This window comes from Manis javanica, chromosome 4 (assembly GCF_040802235.1).
Source record: "Manis javanica isolate MJ-LG chromosome 4, MJ_LKY, whole genome shotgun sequence".
Lineage (NCBI taxonomy): Eukaryota > Metazoa > Chordata > Mammalia > Pholidota > Manidae > Manis > Manis javanica.
Window position 1 is genome coordinate 110106253 of NC_133159.1, and position 14865 is coordinate 110121117.

General features: G+C 46.2%; 1 protein-coding gene across 3 annotated transcripts; it reads right to left on the reverse strand.

Moving 5' to 3' along the window:
- Positions 1-8529: 8529 nt before the first annotated feature.
- Positions 8530-14639, reverse strand: TCHH (trichohyalin). 3 transcript variants are annotated; one of them, XM_073234651.1, is made up of 4 exons: positions 14567-14620; positions 14383-14458; positions 13122-13285; positions 8530-12142 (listed from the first exon to the last, which is right to left on the reverse strand). In XM_073234651.1, the coding sequence occupies exons 3-4, from the start codon at positions 13257-13259 to the stop codon at positions 9530-9532; spliced, it is 2751 nt and encodes a 916-aa protein (XP_073090752.1). In that variant the 5' UTR covers positions 13260-13285; positions 14383-14458; positions 14567-14620; the 3' UTR covers positions 8530-9529. The 3 variants fall into 3 exon arrangements, with proteins under 3 accessions (XP_073090752.1, XP_017529253.2, XP_073090753.1); XM_017673764.3 differs by lacking the exon at positions 14383-14458 and having other exon boundaries at positions 14567-14639; XM_073234652.1 differs by lacking the exon at positions 14567-14620 and having other exon boundaries at positions 14383-14554.
- Between the last annotated feature and the right edge of the window lie 226 nt (positions 14640-14865).

A 14865-nucleotide genomic window follows, 5' to 3' on the forward strand; every position in this document is an offset into this window, starting at 1 on the left:
TTGTGGAGAAAGGGGTACCCTCCTACACTGCTGGTGGGAATGTAAACTAGTTCAACCATTGTGGAAAGCAGTATGGAGGTTCCTCAAAAAGCTCAGAATAGAAATATCATTTGACCCAGGAATTCCACTTCTAGGAATTTACCCTAACAATGCAGCAGCCTATCGCGTCCCGCCACCTAGGGCGATGGCAGGAGAACGATCACCGAAGGCCTGGTTCGTTAGGAATCTTTATTATGGGTGTCTGAGCATCCATCTAGCGAAAGGCAAAAGCAAAAAACAACAACCACCACCACTTCCTCCAGGGCAGCAGCTTATATAGTATATCCCAACCAATCAGCTGACTGATCACGCGCCAGGTTCAGTCTTATTGGAAACATGTAAAAAGCATGCTATGAGCACAAGCACGGAAATGGGGACAAGCCAATCATGGAGACTTCCTTATGCGCTGAGCTGTAGGGCCAGGAAGGGTGGTGTCTAGGAAGCAGGCGCCATCTTTAGGGCATTGTCCAGCTAGAGTGGGGCTCAGCCTCGGCCATAGGCCGGGCCCCCACATCTCCCCCTTTATTGTTTTATAACCAAAGGGTTGTGGGGATCATGCCTGTCTTAGGTCGTCCAGAGTCTGCGGCATTCTTACCCGTCCTCAGGCAACAGACAACTTGGGTCTGCGCCCTGTCTTAGGTTGATATGCACAGCTCCTGATCTTACCCGTCCTTGACTACTGATCCAGCATATTAAGCCATACTCTAGGGCAGATGCCTTCCTCTAGCGCTGCCATGGCCTGCAACAGGACCTTCCGTTCTCCCCGTTGCTGTTTTTGTATGGAACAGACTTTCCTCCCAAGCAGGAGGAGGACCACAATTAGCAATATTCCTATGACACCTACACCTGACCAGGCTTTGGTGGCGTTTAACACAGCTTCAGCTATTTGAGCTACAGAGAGCATCTCTACCTTCTTGGAGCTAACATTCAAAATTTCTAACCGTAGCTGAGTGGTGAGCTCATCAAGCTCACTGGACCAATTTGTGGTTAACATCTTGCCTAACTGTCTGGACAAGTTGGCAGCTTTAGAATAATTATGAAAAGGAATACCAGTAATACACCCCTGTATAAGAATGGACACAGCCCACAGACAAAACCTCCCCCAAGAGGTCCAATTGTTCTTGAAGAAGGTTCATGCGTTGGTTGACCAAGGCCATCCCATTCTTAAAATGGCCGTTGATGATGTTCTGCATTGTCATTGCTGAGGCAGTGGCCTGGGACAGACCATTCAGCGACTCTGCCGTAGGAATGGTGATAGTCAGTGCGGCGGTGGCTGCAGCTGCAGCTCGGCTCCACCGTCGCCTGCTGTAGGATCCACGGCAGGAGCAGAAGCAGTGTGATCATCTTGTACCTCCGCTCCGGGGTTTTCCACTCTGCGTATCAGATGTTCAGGCACCCAAACGGGGTTCTGCTGGTCCTGTGGAAAAACAAACCGAGCCTCGGGTCCAGATTATCACTGGGTCTGGGCCTTTCCATGTTCCTTCCAACACATCCTTCCACAAAACTTTAGGCATGTGTTTTGGATTGGATTGTTGGCCGTGCCGCTCTGCTGCACTGCGGCCATTTTTGTCCAGTGTTAAAAAGTTTAATTTGTCTCTGGGGGATTTAAAGTCTTCTCCTATTCCCCCTTTTTGTTTATATAAGGCATTCTTGAGGGTGAGGTGGGTGCATTCCACCATACCCTGACCCTGAGGGTTGTCTCTAGCTCCCTGCTGCTCTCATGACACAAAAGGCTGTCATCCATATAATGATAGATGCCTTAGGCAGGGCCATGGGCAGAGGCAAACCCAGTTGCATTGAGCCCATAAGCACCATCTGCTTATTTACAGCTCTAAGGTCATGTAAAAGCCTCCACTTCCCTGTTTTCTTTCTTATCACAAAAATAGGTGTGTTCCAGGGGGAGGTAGAGGCCTGAATATGCTTGGCAGCAAGCTGTTCCTGTACTAAAGTGTGGGCTGCTTCCTTTTTCTCTTTAGTAAGGGGCCACTGAGGAACCCACACAGGATTCTCAGATCACCACTGAATCTTTATTTGCTGTTCTCCTTCAGTGGCCCCGAGGAAAAACCCAGCCTGGGCCCTCCAAATCAACTGGGCGTAATGTTAGACAAAGGAATGGGCTTTTCTTGACCCAACAAGTTCTTCCCAAGTCCACCTGTCCCGGGGCAGCCCTGTCTTTTCAGAATGCAGTTAGACTGTTTGCTGTAGAAAGTTTCCGTGGTCAATTTGAGATTCATTTGGGTTAGTACATCTCTTCCTCAGAGGGACATGGGTATGTTTAGCACGAAGGGTTGAATTATCCCCTTGTGCCCTTCTTGGTCCATCCAAGACAGTGAAGCAGCACTACATAGGGGCGCTTGGGCTATCCCGAGTCCTCTTAAGGTTTGTGCAGCTCGATTTAAAGGCCATTCCTTCGGCCATTCGTCTTCCTTTATGATACTACGGTCTGCTCCTGTGTCCAGCAATCCTGAGAAATGCCTACCTCTGATCTCTAAGGTGTGCATGGGCCTGGTTCCCAAATCCAATGTAAGACAAGCCAGCAGGGCCCCAGAAGACCCAAACCCTTGCAGTCCTCGAACAGCATTTTTATGAGCATACAAATCATGTTTGCTAGGAAGCATGAGAATTTGAGCAATGCGATCTCCTGGGCTAATAGCCATGATTCCTCGTGGGGAGGAGACCATAATTTTAACTATTCCTTCGTAGTCTGGATCTATAACTCCTGGGTGTACTATTAACCCTGCTTTAGTAGTGGAGCTCCGGCCCAATAAGAGACACACTACTCCTTTTGCCAAAGGTCCCTTAAAATCTGACTCTACAACTTGAACTCCCATCTCGGGGGTCAATACGAGTCTGGTGGTGGCACAGATGTCCACTCCTGCACTTCCTGCTGTTGCTCTCCATGATCCCTCGGTGCTGGGTGAACTCCCTGATCTGTCAAAGGGTGGTAAGTTCTGGGTATCTGTTGAACCACCCCATACATTTGCGGGCCCTGAGGTGGAGGGCCCCTCCTCCCATTTTTTGGCTCTTGAGGGGGCAGCGGTCGGCCTTCCACATCTACCACTGACCTACACTCACTGGCCCAGTGATTTCCTTTTCTACATCTTGGGCATAATCTTGGTTTGGGCCTGCTAGCAGGTTCGTTGGCTTCCTTCAACTTGGGACAATCTCTTTTCAAATGACCCATTTGTTTGCAGTAGAAACAGGCCCCAGGAGGGGTTGACCTGCCACAAGCATCTCTCAATCCCTGAGTTATGGCTGCGGCCATAACCTGTCCTTGCACCACGCTGTCATTAATGTCCCTACAAACCTTAATATAAGTACTCAGATCTTTGTTCTTCCAGGGTCTTATGGCCTCCCTACACCACTTGTTGGCCTGCTCATAGGCCAGCTGCTTCACAAGGGGCATAGCAGTATCAACATCACCAAATATGCGACCGGCTGTTTGCATCAGTCTGGCTAGAAAGTCTGCATATGGCTCATTAGATCCTTGCAACACCTTTGACAGCTGACCCTGTAGGTCACCTGTGCCTTGCAGCGTCTTCCAGGCCCTCACTGCTGCCGCGGCTATTTGCATATATACCACTGGGTGGAATCCTACCTGATTCTGTTGACCCAAATATGGACCCGTGCCCATCAACATGTCTAAGTTCCATTGATGATTACCTGCTGTGGAATTACGCTGAGCCGTGTCCTGTGAAAATTCTTGCCAGGCTGTCTTAAATGTCAGGTACTGACCTCCAGAGAGGGCTGCTCTTGCTACATTAGCCCAATCATCCGGCGTCAGATTAAGAGAAGCTACTGACTCCACTAAAGAAACAGTGAAAGCTGCCTGGGGGCCATACGTTGTGGATGCTTCCTTCAGACTTTTAATGACCTTGAAATCTAGGGCTTGATGATACCTCTGTTGTGTATTAGGGTCTTCAAATACAGGGAAAGTGGCACTTCCTTGTTCTCTCAGCCACTCCCTCCACCCCCCTTTTTCTACCGTCCTTGATTGCAATCACACGTACGACGACAGGGCTGTACGTGATATGGGACAGTTCTGCAAATGAAGCCGGAGGAAGAGGGGGGGCTGATGGCACCATTTTCAAGGACGGTTTCAGGGTTGTTGAGAGGGGGGTGTCCTCCGACTCCTCTTCCTCTTTCTGTTGCCTCAGCTGCATTAGGGAGGGATAACTGCAGGGGATAGGGCGTTCCTCTGGGCGATTCTAAGTCTCCTTATATGCTTTTCTAATTCCTCCCCCGATAGCTCCCCTTCCTCATCTGTAGATCCTCCTCACTCAGACCCCCTCTCTGAGGCCCTAGTGGAGGATCTTTCCTCCAGGACATCTTCCAGGACTTCCTCCCCCTCTCCATTAGCCCTTAGGAGTGCCTGGAGTGGTTCCTCTGCCCGCATCCTAGACACCTCTGAACCCATAGTGCGGAAGAAAGGAGGTTGACTCTATTCTAAGTTGAGGTTACGTGCGCCCGGCTCGTACCCCTGAATTGAGTCTCCTTACAGCCTGAGAGTCCTCGCTAACTGGTTTTCGTCGCTTCCCGCGAACTTTAGTCTACGTCGCTTTACCTGCGAACTTTCCACAGCGCTCTTATTCTTTCGTGAGGAAACGTAGAAACATATACAGACTAAGACAGAACAAGACAAGGAACACAAAGGCTAAACACACACACCACAACTGCTTGCATTCACATGACCTGATGTTGCTTTCACTTTGTCCCTGACCATACTCACCACTCTCCAAAATGTCAGTCACTCGTGTAACTTTTCCAAAGGGTGTCCACTCGGATCGCCGCAGGGTGAGAAGTTCCACTCCGTCCTCGGATGCCAGGTTTTGTTCCCGGGTTTTGGCACCAGCTATCGCGTCCCGCCACCTAGGGAGATGGCAGGAGAACGATCACTGAAGGCCTGGTTCGTTAGGAATCTTTATTATGGGCGTCCGAGCATCCATCTAGCGAAAGGCAAAAGCAAAAAACAACCACCACCACCACTTCCTCCAGGGCAGCAGCTTATATAGCATATCCCAACCAATCAGCTGACTGATCACGCGCCAGGTTCAGTCTTATTGGAAACATGTAAAAAGCATGCTATGAGCACGAGCACGGAAATAGGGGACAAGCCAATCATGGAGACTTCCTTATGCGCTGAGCTGTAGGGCCAGGAAGGGTGGTGTCTAGGAAGCAGGCGCCATCTTTAGGGCGTTGTCCAGCTAGAGTGGGGCTCAGCCTTAGCCGTAGGCCGGGCCCCCACAGCAGCCCAGTTTGAAAAGATAGATGCACCCCAATGTTTATTGTAGCACTATTTACAATAGCCAAGAAATGGAAGCCACCTAAGTGTCCATCAGTAGATGAATGGATAAAGAAGATGTGGTACATATACACAATGGAATATTATTCAGCCATAAGAAGAAAAAAAATCCTACAATTTGCAACAACATAGATGGAGCTAGAGGGTATTGTGCTCAGTGAAATAAGCCAGGCAGAGAAAGACAAGTATCAAATGATTTCACTCATATGTGGAGTATAAGAACAAAGGAAAACTGCAGGAACAAAACAGCAGCAGAATCATAGAACCCTAGAATGGACTAACAGTTACCAAAGGGAAAGGGACTGGGGATGATGGGTGGGAAGGGAGGGATAAGGGCGGGGAAAAAGAAAGGGTGCATTACTATTCACATGTATAATGTGTGGAGGGACATAGGGAGGGATGTGCAACACAGAGAAGACAAGTAGTGATTCTATAGCATCTTACTATGCTGATGGACAGTGAGGGTAATAGGGTTTGTGGGGGGGACTTGGTGAAGGGGGAGTCTAGTAAACATAATGTTCTTCATGTAATTGTAGATTAATGGTAACAAAATGAATTTAAAAAATCAGAAAACAAAATATTAGCAATGTGTAATTAGTGCAAAAGATGAAGCAGAGATGATTTCATTCTTAACTAATGCCCATAGACTTTTAGTTTGAATGGAACCAAGTTGTAGGACTTCATTTTCTCCTCCAAAAAGAATGGGAATGATTATGTGAATATGGGAAGTTCATAAATCAGAGGGGCAATTATCTTTAGTGAGGGTCACAGAAAATGGGGCAGGTTTAGGATCTTCTCCCTCAATGAATAAACCTGGGATGATAAGAAGGTGTTCTGAAAAGGAGTTTGGGGGGCAAATGGAGGGAAATTCAGATCTGATTGGCTAGAAGGGAAAGATCTTTGAGGTTGGAAATAGGCTCTGATAATCACCTTCATTAGTTAATTCTTGTTTGTTTTCTGTTTGCTAAAAGTAGAAGTTGGGGTGAAAGATTGAATTGCTCTGAGAGTTTCAGTTTAATAAGCTAAATGGTAGAATTCAAGTACATTTTTTTCCAGTTCTGGGAATAACCGTGGTGATAGCTATCCCAGCTTTGTAGTTTTAAATATGAAACAATGGCAACCCAGAAAGATTAAGTGGCTTGCTGAGGACACATAGATAGTAAAGTGAAGGAACAGGCCAAAATTACTACTTCATCACTGAAAGCCTATTGCCTAGAATGCCTTGCACATAACAGGACCTCAATAATTTGCTGAATGAATGAGTGAACCTCAGGCTTCTAATTCCTTCCATTGGACCATAGAACCTATGGCAGATTTAATAAAAAAAATTGACTTTGTGCTACCAGGATGTGTTTGTACAATGTCAAAGGACAAAGATCATCACAAAACAGGTTTCCCTAGAAACATAGCTCACTTTACATGGGATATTAGTATACTAGAACTGTCATAACAAAGTGCCACAGACTGGGTGGCTTAACCAACAGCAATTAATTTTCTCACAGTTCTGGAGGCTCAAAGTCTAAGATCAAGGTGTCAGTAGAGGTGGTTTTTCTCTGTGGGCCGTGAGGACCATGTAGATGGTCATCTTCTTCCTGTGTTTTCATATCCTACTCCTCTTATTTGTGTCTGTGCACAAATTTCCTCTTCTTATAAGGATGCTAGTCATATTGGATTAGGGTCAACATAATGAGTTCTTTTTAATTTAATTATGTATTTAAATGCTCTATCTCCAAATACAGTTACATTCTAATGTACTGAGGGTTAGGAATTCAACATATAGAAATTTAGTGGGGGATATAATTTAGCCCATAACATGTGGAAACCAGCTTTTCCATTACAGAGCATATTAAACCCTCAACCCCACTTAACAGCAGGAGCCAAAGTGATGTTAGTACAGCTCCCAGTTTATAGTTAAGCAGCCAGTTGCTCAACAGCCTCAAAGCTCTGCCCATGCATGTACATTATCTAGTTGGAGCAGGAGGCTTGGCCTGCCAGCATGGTGAAAGAAGAGCCAAAGGGCATGAACTGGCTGGCACATTTTTTTTAAACTACATTTTATTGTAACTGTGATGAAACAATTTCTTCTTTAGAAATTGGTTCTTCCTTCATCTTGTAAAGTGCTACAAGGAGTCTGAAGCGCTTTGATTGTTTTTACCATAATTGTTTTTGTTGAACTACATGTAGCTTAGATGATGAGTGTATATTTCAGGAGTATCCTAGGGGCTGGCATTTATAAGGAGGCTCTGAAATGAATGCCCTTTAAGAGGATCCTGGGAAAAGCAAGTGAAGGTGTCTATGAAGATCCTTAATTAGTGAAAAGCATGCAGTTGCCTTAGGAGAAAAATAGTTTTGCAGTTAGAAATCATTTGAAAGAGATGGAAGTTCCAAGGTAATGTCAGGGGATTCCCAGGTTTTGTTTTTGGTGGACATCTGCTGTTTGTGTTAAAGTGAGAGAGAGGCTTGTATTCTTTGCACTTTGCTCTATCAGAATGATGCCCAGGACCTACAGGCTTAGCTTTCTCATCTTCACCATTGACCAAAATGTTGAGTGTCTATACTTAGAACAAGTTCTCATTCATGACCTTCACAATTAGAAATGATGCTATCTTGGATAAGGGCATTCTTGTACTTATTTCAAGTTACCATGATGTGAATACTATTAAATATTGACTCCAGCAGGTGGCACAGGGGTGTTTGGATTATTAGATGGTAATTTGATACTTTAGGCCTGATTACTATTGAGCACATTCTAAGTTATTTCATGGACTGTGTTGCTTACTTGAACAAGTCATCTATAATTTCTATAATGCTGAGCTGAACTTTCAGGACATTGGTTCATCAAACATCAGAGACCAAGAAGCTGCTGCATTCTCAGAAGGAAATATTAACAAATACTGGGGGCACCATTATTTGATGTGACTGGTGAGTGCAAGAAAAAGCACAGAAAGATGTGGGGTCAAAAACATAGAAATTTGGAAAGAGAATTGTGAATTGGGGAAGGAAGTAATACAGGGTTCACCCTAACAAGGAAAAATGGTTGGGGAAAATAGTTTTTTTTTTCTTTCTGTTTTCATATGTAGACATAAATAGTAACCAAATACCCTTAAGTGATTGAGAACTTATGTTAGCTTACAGACTGTTAGATCTTGAGTTAAGATTTGGTGCATAGTAAAAATAGAGAAAAATAATTGTTTGCCAAACATTTATTATTAATACTTCACACAGTCCTATTATTTCAACAAGAATGTCTCCAAGGTAGTATCAATAGGCCTCAAGTGATTGTGGGCTAACGGGTCTCGTCAAAAAGCCTCTAGGAACTTGTCCCTCTGTCCAGATTTTTCCCTTTCCCTGCCCAAAAATGCTCTCTGTAATCTCTTACTCCCTAAAGCAAAAGAGATGTTTACAGGATTCTGAGCAAGTTCCCCCTCAGCTAAAATTAACATAGGTAGCACTGTTCTCAAACTCGAAGACTGGGGGAAGAGAACTGAGCACTACAGAGTACAGCAGACATAGTTTTAAAATTTGAGCTCTGTAGTTGAGAAACACTTTGCTTTTGTTTAATGGGATTTTAAGTGTTTACAGAGTTAAGTGTAAAAAATGTCTAATTCAAATTCCAAGTCTTCAAGCTAAACCTTATTCTTAACAGGTATTCTTCCAGTTATGGGCTGGTTTCACAGGGAGTTTTTCTGTATAAGTCACTCCCCATGAGCTATTCAAGGGTTGCTGTAAAATTTCAGTTCCCCTGAAGAACCTGTGCTAATTATGCCACAAAAGATGAGACGCTATTTGGAAGTAAAAATCAATGTAACTTAGACCCAAGAAGAAATGCCAATATTAAAAATACCAGAACTCTCCACAGGATGGACCAACCATTAAAAAAAAGACCCAATGTTTTTGAATTTCAAATTGTGATATTCTTACCTTTGAAAGCAACAAATTAACATGTTCCCCAAACTAATTAAATGATTTGTTTTTAAAAAAGCACACCGTATCTGCACCAAACACCTAAGACACCTCACAGTGAAGAACTACTTGAGGAAGAGTAAAAGGCAGGAGTACAAGGTACATGAAAAAGACATTCTAACATAAGAGAGTATTCCCACAACCAGAAACATTTGAGTCATTTGGTACCAAGTGTTTTTCATTTTCCTTTGCTCTCAGCTTTGACGGGTGTCTTGGCAGCATCTCTTAAGGGCAGCATTTAGATGTCTGCTCTTGGATGTACTCGTACAGTGGGCTCGGGCGCACCGGGGCACCGGCAAACTGACGCTTGCTGGGCTCCAGCACGTGCCTATGGCCCTTGTCTTCTTCCTCCCAGCCATGGCCACGGCTCTGCTGGCGGTCGCGCTCTTGGTGGCGGAGCTTTTCTTCCAGCAATTTCCACTCCAGCTCCTCGCTGCGTCTCTGCTCTTCTTGCCGAAGTTCTTGCTCCGGACGACGCCTCTTTTCTTCCCCGGCAAACTTTTCCTTCGTCGGGTACTGCCGGCGCCTCAGCTCTTCCTTCTCATGCTGCAGCTCCTCTTCCTCGCAGAACTCCCTGTCCTGCTCCCTGCCGCGTCGCTTTTCTTCTCGCTCCTGCGGGAGGCTCTGCTCTTCCTCAAGGAACTTGCTGCCTCTCTGCCGCAGGCGCCTCTGTTCTTCCTCTTGTTCTACGCGCCACAACTGTTCATCTTCGGAGAAGGCACCATCTCGATTCTGGCGGCGCAGTCGTTGCTCTTCCCTTTCCTGCAGGAGCTGCACCTCCTCACGGAACTTTCTATCTTCTTCCTGACGTCGTCTTCTCTCTTTCCTTTCCTCTCTCAGTAGCTGCTCGTCCTCTAGGAGCTTCCTGTCTCGCCTTTTGGCTTCCGGTCGCTCTTCTCCTTGCAGCACTTCGGCTGGGAATTGCGTTTCGCGCTGCTGCCAGCTCCTCGACTGCTCTCGCGCGCTCTCTTCTTCCTGGTCAGCCTGCAGGGGCCACCGATCCTGCTGGTATGGTCTCTCCCGCACCCGGGAATCTTCCAAATGCCGGATCTTTTCTTCATTCTCTCTGCGTTTGGGGTAAACTCTGTTACTACGAATTTCATTTTCTTTTCCTGGTTGCCACTGGCATTTCAGACCGCGGCGCTGATCCTCATCTAGGAACCGTCGCCTCCTGTCCAGCTGCTGCAGCGCCTCCTCCTCCAGATACTGCCTGTCTTGCTGCTGGTGCCTCCTCTCCCTCTGCAGTCGCTCTTCGTCCTGCTGCAGCTCTTCCCGATATTGTCTCTCCGGCTCCTGCAGCCTCCCGTTTTCGCGGTCCTCTAGCTGCAGCTGCTCTTCCTCCCTATCTCGTCTCTCCTGCGAGTCGCGCCGCCTCTCCCTCTGCAGTTGCCCTTCCTCGCGCTGCAGCTCCTTGTTCTGCAGATACTGTCTCTCTCGCTCCTGGCGCCTCTTCGCGAGTTCCTCGCTCTGCAGCTGCTCGTCCTCCCTCAGCTGCTCGCGTTGAGCTGGCTTGGCGTACGGCGTGCGGCGGCGTATCTGGCTTTCCTCCTTTAGTTGCCACCTCCATCTCTGGTCGCGACGCAGCTCCTCCTCTCGTCGACTCTTCCCATCCTCGTGCAGGCTGTCTTCCAAGCGGAACTGCTGCGCCAGCTCCCTCGGCACTAGCTGGCGGCGCTGCTCCTCCCCTTCCTCGCCGAACAGCTGTTCCCATTTCTGGCGCTTCTCCGCCCTCAGCCGACGCTCCTTTTGCTGCACCAACGGGGGCCTGACCCATAGCCTCTGGCGGTGCCTCTCGCTCTCTTCCTTCTCCTGCCACTGCCATTTGAGGTTGCGGCGCTGTTCTTTCTCCTCCTCCTTAAGACGCGCCTGCTGCTCCCGACTCGGGGGCTGCTCGCGCTCCCCCGGGAGGGGCAGAGGCCGGGTCAGCCTCTGGGCGTCGTCCTCCGGTTCCTGCAGCAGCAGCTCGCGCTCCTGGCGCCGCCTCCTCTCTGCCTCCAGCTTCGAGTAGCCTTCACCGTGACGGGCGTCGGCTCTGCTTTCTGGCTGGCACTGCCGCCTCGGGGTGCGGCTTTCGGCCCGCTCGCCGGCCTCTTCCTGCTCCGATTCCTCCGCCAGCTCCTGCTCTTGCTTCTCACGCTCCTCGCGACAGCGCCTCTGCCGTAACAGCTGCTGCTCTCCCTCCTGTCGCGTGTTCTTCAGCTCCTGGCTTTCTCTCTGCTCCTGCCTCTCTAGTTTCAGCATCTGCTCCTCTTCCTCCTGAGGCGCCCTGTCGCCCTGTGCCTGACGTTCTCTCATTCGCTGTCGTTTCTCCTCGGGGCGCTCCCTCCCCCGCTCCTGCCTTTGCAGTAGCTCTTCTTCCTGGCGTACGCGCCGCTCCTCCTCCAGGCGCTGTCTCTCCCGCTGCTCCTGCCGCTTCTGCCTTTGCTTTTGGTCAGGAAATTCCTCAGGCTCCCGTCTCTTGGGCCTCCGCAGCTGCTCTTGCCTCCCACGGCGCTCTTCCCGTTCTCGCCTCTGCAGCTGCTGCTCACGTCCCTTTTGCAAATTTTCTCTTTGCTCCTCTTCCTCAGCAAGCTTCCTCTTCTCCCTGCGCTCTTCTTCCAGTCGTCTCTGGGGCTCCAATCCCCTTTGGTCTTCTTGCCCGCGATCTTGTAACAGGTTCTCCTTTTCCTCACCCTTGGCTCCTTTCTCAGCCAGCCCCGAAGCCTGGCCAAGAGCGTAGTAACAAGCTTGAGCCACCTTGAAAATGAACAGGAGGAATTCATTGAAATTGACAGGTCCGTTACAGTCGCGATCAAGAAGTTCCAGGATCAGATCAACAGTCTCAGGGTCATGTGGTCTCTGAAAAAAATGGAAACACGAATTTTAAATGCATTATTTACAGGTAATAAACTTTCACATGCAATGCATATTTTACGGTATTCTGACGCTCAAAAGACACTAAGAGCAATTTAAAAAGCGCCCAGGGATTATCAAGTATTGTTCCCATGTAAAATGTGAACATCTCATTTTGAAGCATACACAATTTTTTCATATTCAGATTTATTGCTTTTATTGAAGTATAGTTGATAAACAATATTATATTGGTTTTAGGTGTACAACAGTGATACAACGATTATGTACATAATGAATTCACCGTATTCCCTATGCTGTACTTTTCATCACAGTCATTTATTTTATAACTGGAAATTTGTACCTCTCATTCTCTTCCCTGTTTCCTGTCCCCACCCCGTTCTTCCCTATGGCAAACCACCAGCATCTTGTGATTTAATGCTGATCAGAATAACCCAAGTTCTCTTTAGCTGGGGGAAAAGAATGAACTCATCCCCAAGAGAGCAATACAATGGAAATACATGAAGATTTGCAGCAGCCATTTCTGTCTGAAGTTATATCCCTGATTTGATTTATCCCATGTTTGAAAACAGAACAAAACATTTATGGCAACACCATTTTACTACAGGCCAGGTTGGTTCTAATTATTGCAATTTGAAAGTAAATTTAACTTGGAAATGAAATGTAATTTGGAAGTAAAGTTCCTCCCAAGTTTAGTTTGACCTGACATCTTTGGTGTAACTTCCCATGAACAGTTCACATTGCCATTGCCATCAAGTACATGAAATACTTGCTAGCAACTTCTTTAAGACTATTCAGGCTACTCTGCCCATTAAGTACTTTCAGACTCAGAAATGAATGGAGGATATCGTGTAGAGCTTTCATGGCATAAAATGAATATGAAGTAACCATTCCTTGCTCTGGTCCCTCCCAAAAAGAAATTTCATAACCCCAAATCAATAGAGTGATTTCCTTCTCTTATTCTTACCTGAAGGACATCTCCAAATTCTCTTTCAAGAAGGTTCTTCAGGTTTTTCTTGGCTAGGGCTGCCCTATCACAGTCATGTGAGGCACACTGATTGAAAACTTCAGTGATATCGAAGATGCTTTTCAGAAGTGGAGACATTTTTTTTCCTTCAAGTTCAAGTAAACCTAGAACAATAAAATAGTGTCTAGAATCAGAACTCTGTTTCTCATCTTGGGGAGGTTTCACCTGTTCTATTTCAGGTAGATTCCTAAATAATTTGACTTTACAACAGTAGTTATTTTCAAGCTGGGCTTTCAAAACATTTTCTTTGAATATTGCACTTTGGGGAAGACAGATTTCAAACCAGGGAATTATTTTCCAACTATCTTGTAGTCAGCTCTGGATTGTTCACCAAATCTGGATTATCCATATTCTCTCCTTCAGTCTCTTCCTGCTTGAGAACATATTTCAGATGTTCAGATGTTCAGATGTGAAGAGAAGAATGTAGAAATTTAAATTTGATATGTTGCTCTCATAAGCATAATCCTCTAAAGTTGAACAAAGGGGATAAGTGAAAGACAAAGTGTAAAGGAAGATTTGAGAGTATCCTAAAATAAATAGAAGCCATGTACACATAACAGTGGCAGCAAAACGTTTGGTGGTAACTAAAATAATACAAAAATATGGATTATTTCCCAACATTATAGTTTGTAAGAGATCTAGCAGTAATTGATAAGCCACCAGTTCTAAGATTAAGCACTAATTATTTCTAGTCAAAGGTGGCATTCTGATATTCGGATATACCAATGCAGAAAACAGAGAGTGCATGTTATCTATCTTAGCTCAGGTATGTTACAGATACTCAATTATTGAAAGCTTTTGAGAGGTACTTCCTGACTGGCTACCAGAGTCAGTGGGTCAAATTAAACTTGAAAACTGAATAATATTGGTCTATGGTTAGCTCTTATTAAGCCCAAATAAACCATTTGAATCTTGGCATTATAAAAACAGGACTGAGCCAGCAGTAGATCCATGCTGAAAGAATACGTGGAAAGCTTTACTGATGAGGTAAGCACAGTGGTTCATCTAACTGGCGTCTTTAATTACTTCTCAACTCCAGTACCTCAGATGCCATTACTACATGAAAATGGCCTATATTGAGTAGAACCAATATAAAAAGAGAACAGAGGGTTGGCAAACTTTTGAGATGGCAGTTTTTAGGAAGATGAGCCCCAACAGAGTCACACATGACCATACAACAACCCCTGATGTACAAACTTACAGAGTTCAGAGCCTTGGGAGAAGAGTCATGTCTCCATTCCATAAGAAGATGGCATAGAGTTGGGAGTTATATGTCACTGTAAGATAATGATGCCTTCTAGCACATATGCCTTCCTCTCCTGCTACCCCCCAACATCTACAAGAGCTGGAAAATGAAGAACATGATCCCACTGAAGGGGACTTACCCACTTCGCCAGAGGAAAAAGTCGAGTGCTCACTGACACTTCTGGCAAGTGTACTGGGTAGCCGGGAGCTGCAACCTTTTATAGGGTTTTTAACTGTGCCCTGAAGAGCAGCTTGGGAAGGAGGCACCCACTCTGTGTAATTACCTGATTCATTCCTAATCAAGCCCAGCTCCACCTTTGTCTCCGGGAAGGGCTTGTTTATCTTACTATTTGCTCATGTATCTATTTGGTATGAGATTCACAGACCTTCCTTTCTGCAAGTTAGAGTATTGGCCACACATAATATGAAAGGATAGAAT

What these genes read in the sequence shown, in the direction of transcription:
- TCHH (XM_017673764.3), bottom strand. Translation starts at nt 13,259, where the DNA reads ATGTCTCCACTTCTGAAAAGCATCTTCGATATCACTGAAGTTTTCAAT. An exon ending in AATTTGGAGATGTCCTTCAG is followed by an intron (nt 12,143 to 13,121) that starts GTAAGAATAAGA and finishes CATTTTTTTCAG; the next exon opens with AGACCACATGACCCTGAGAC.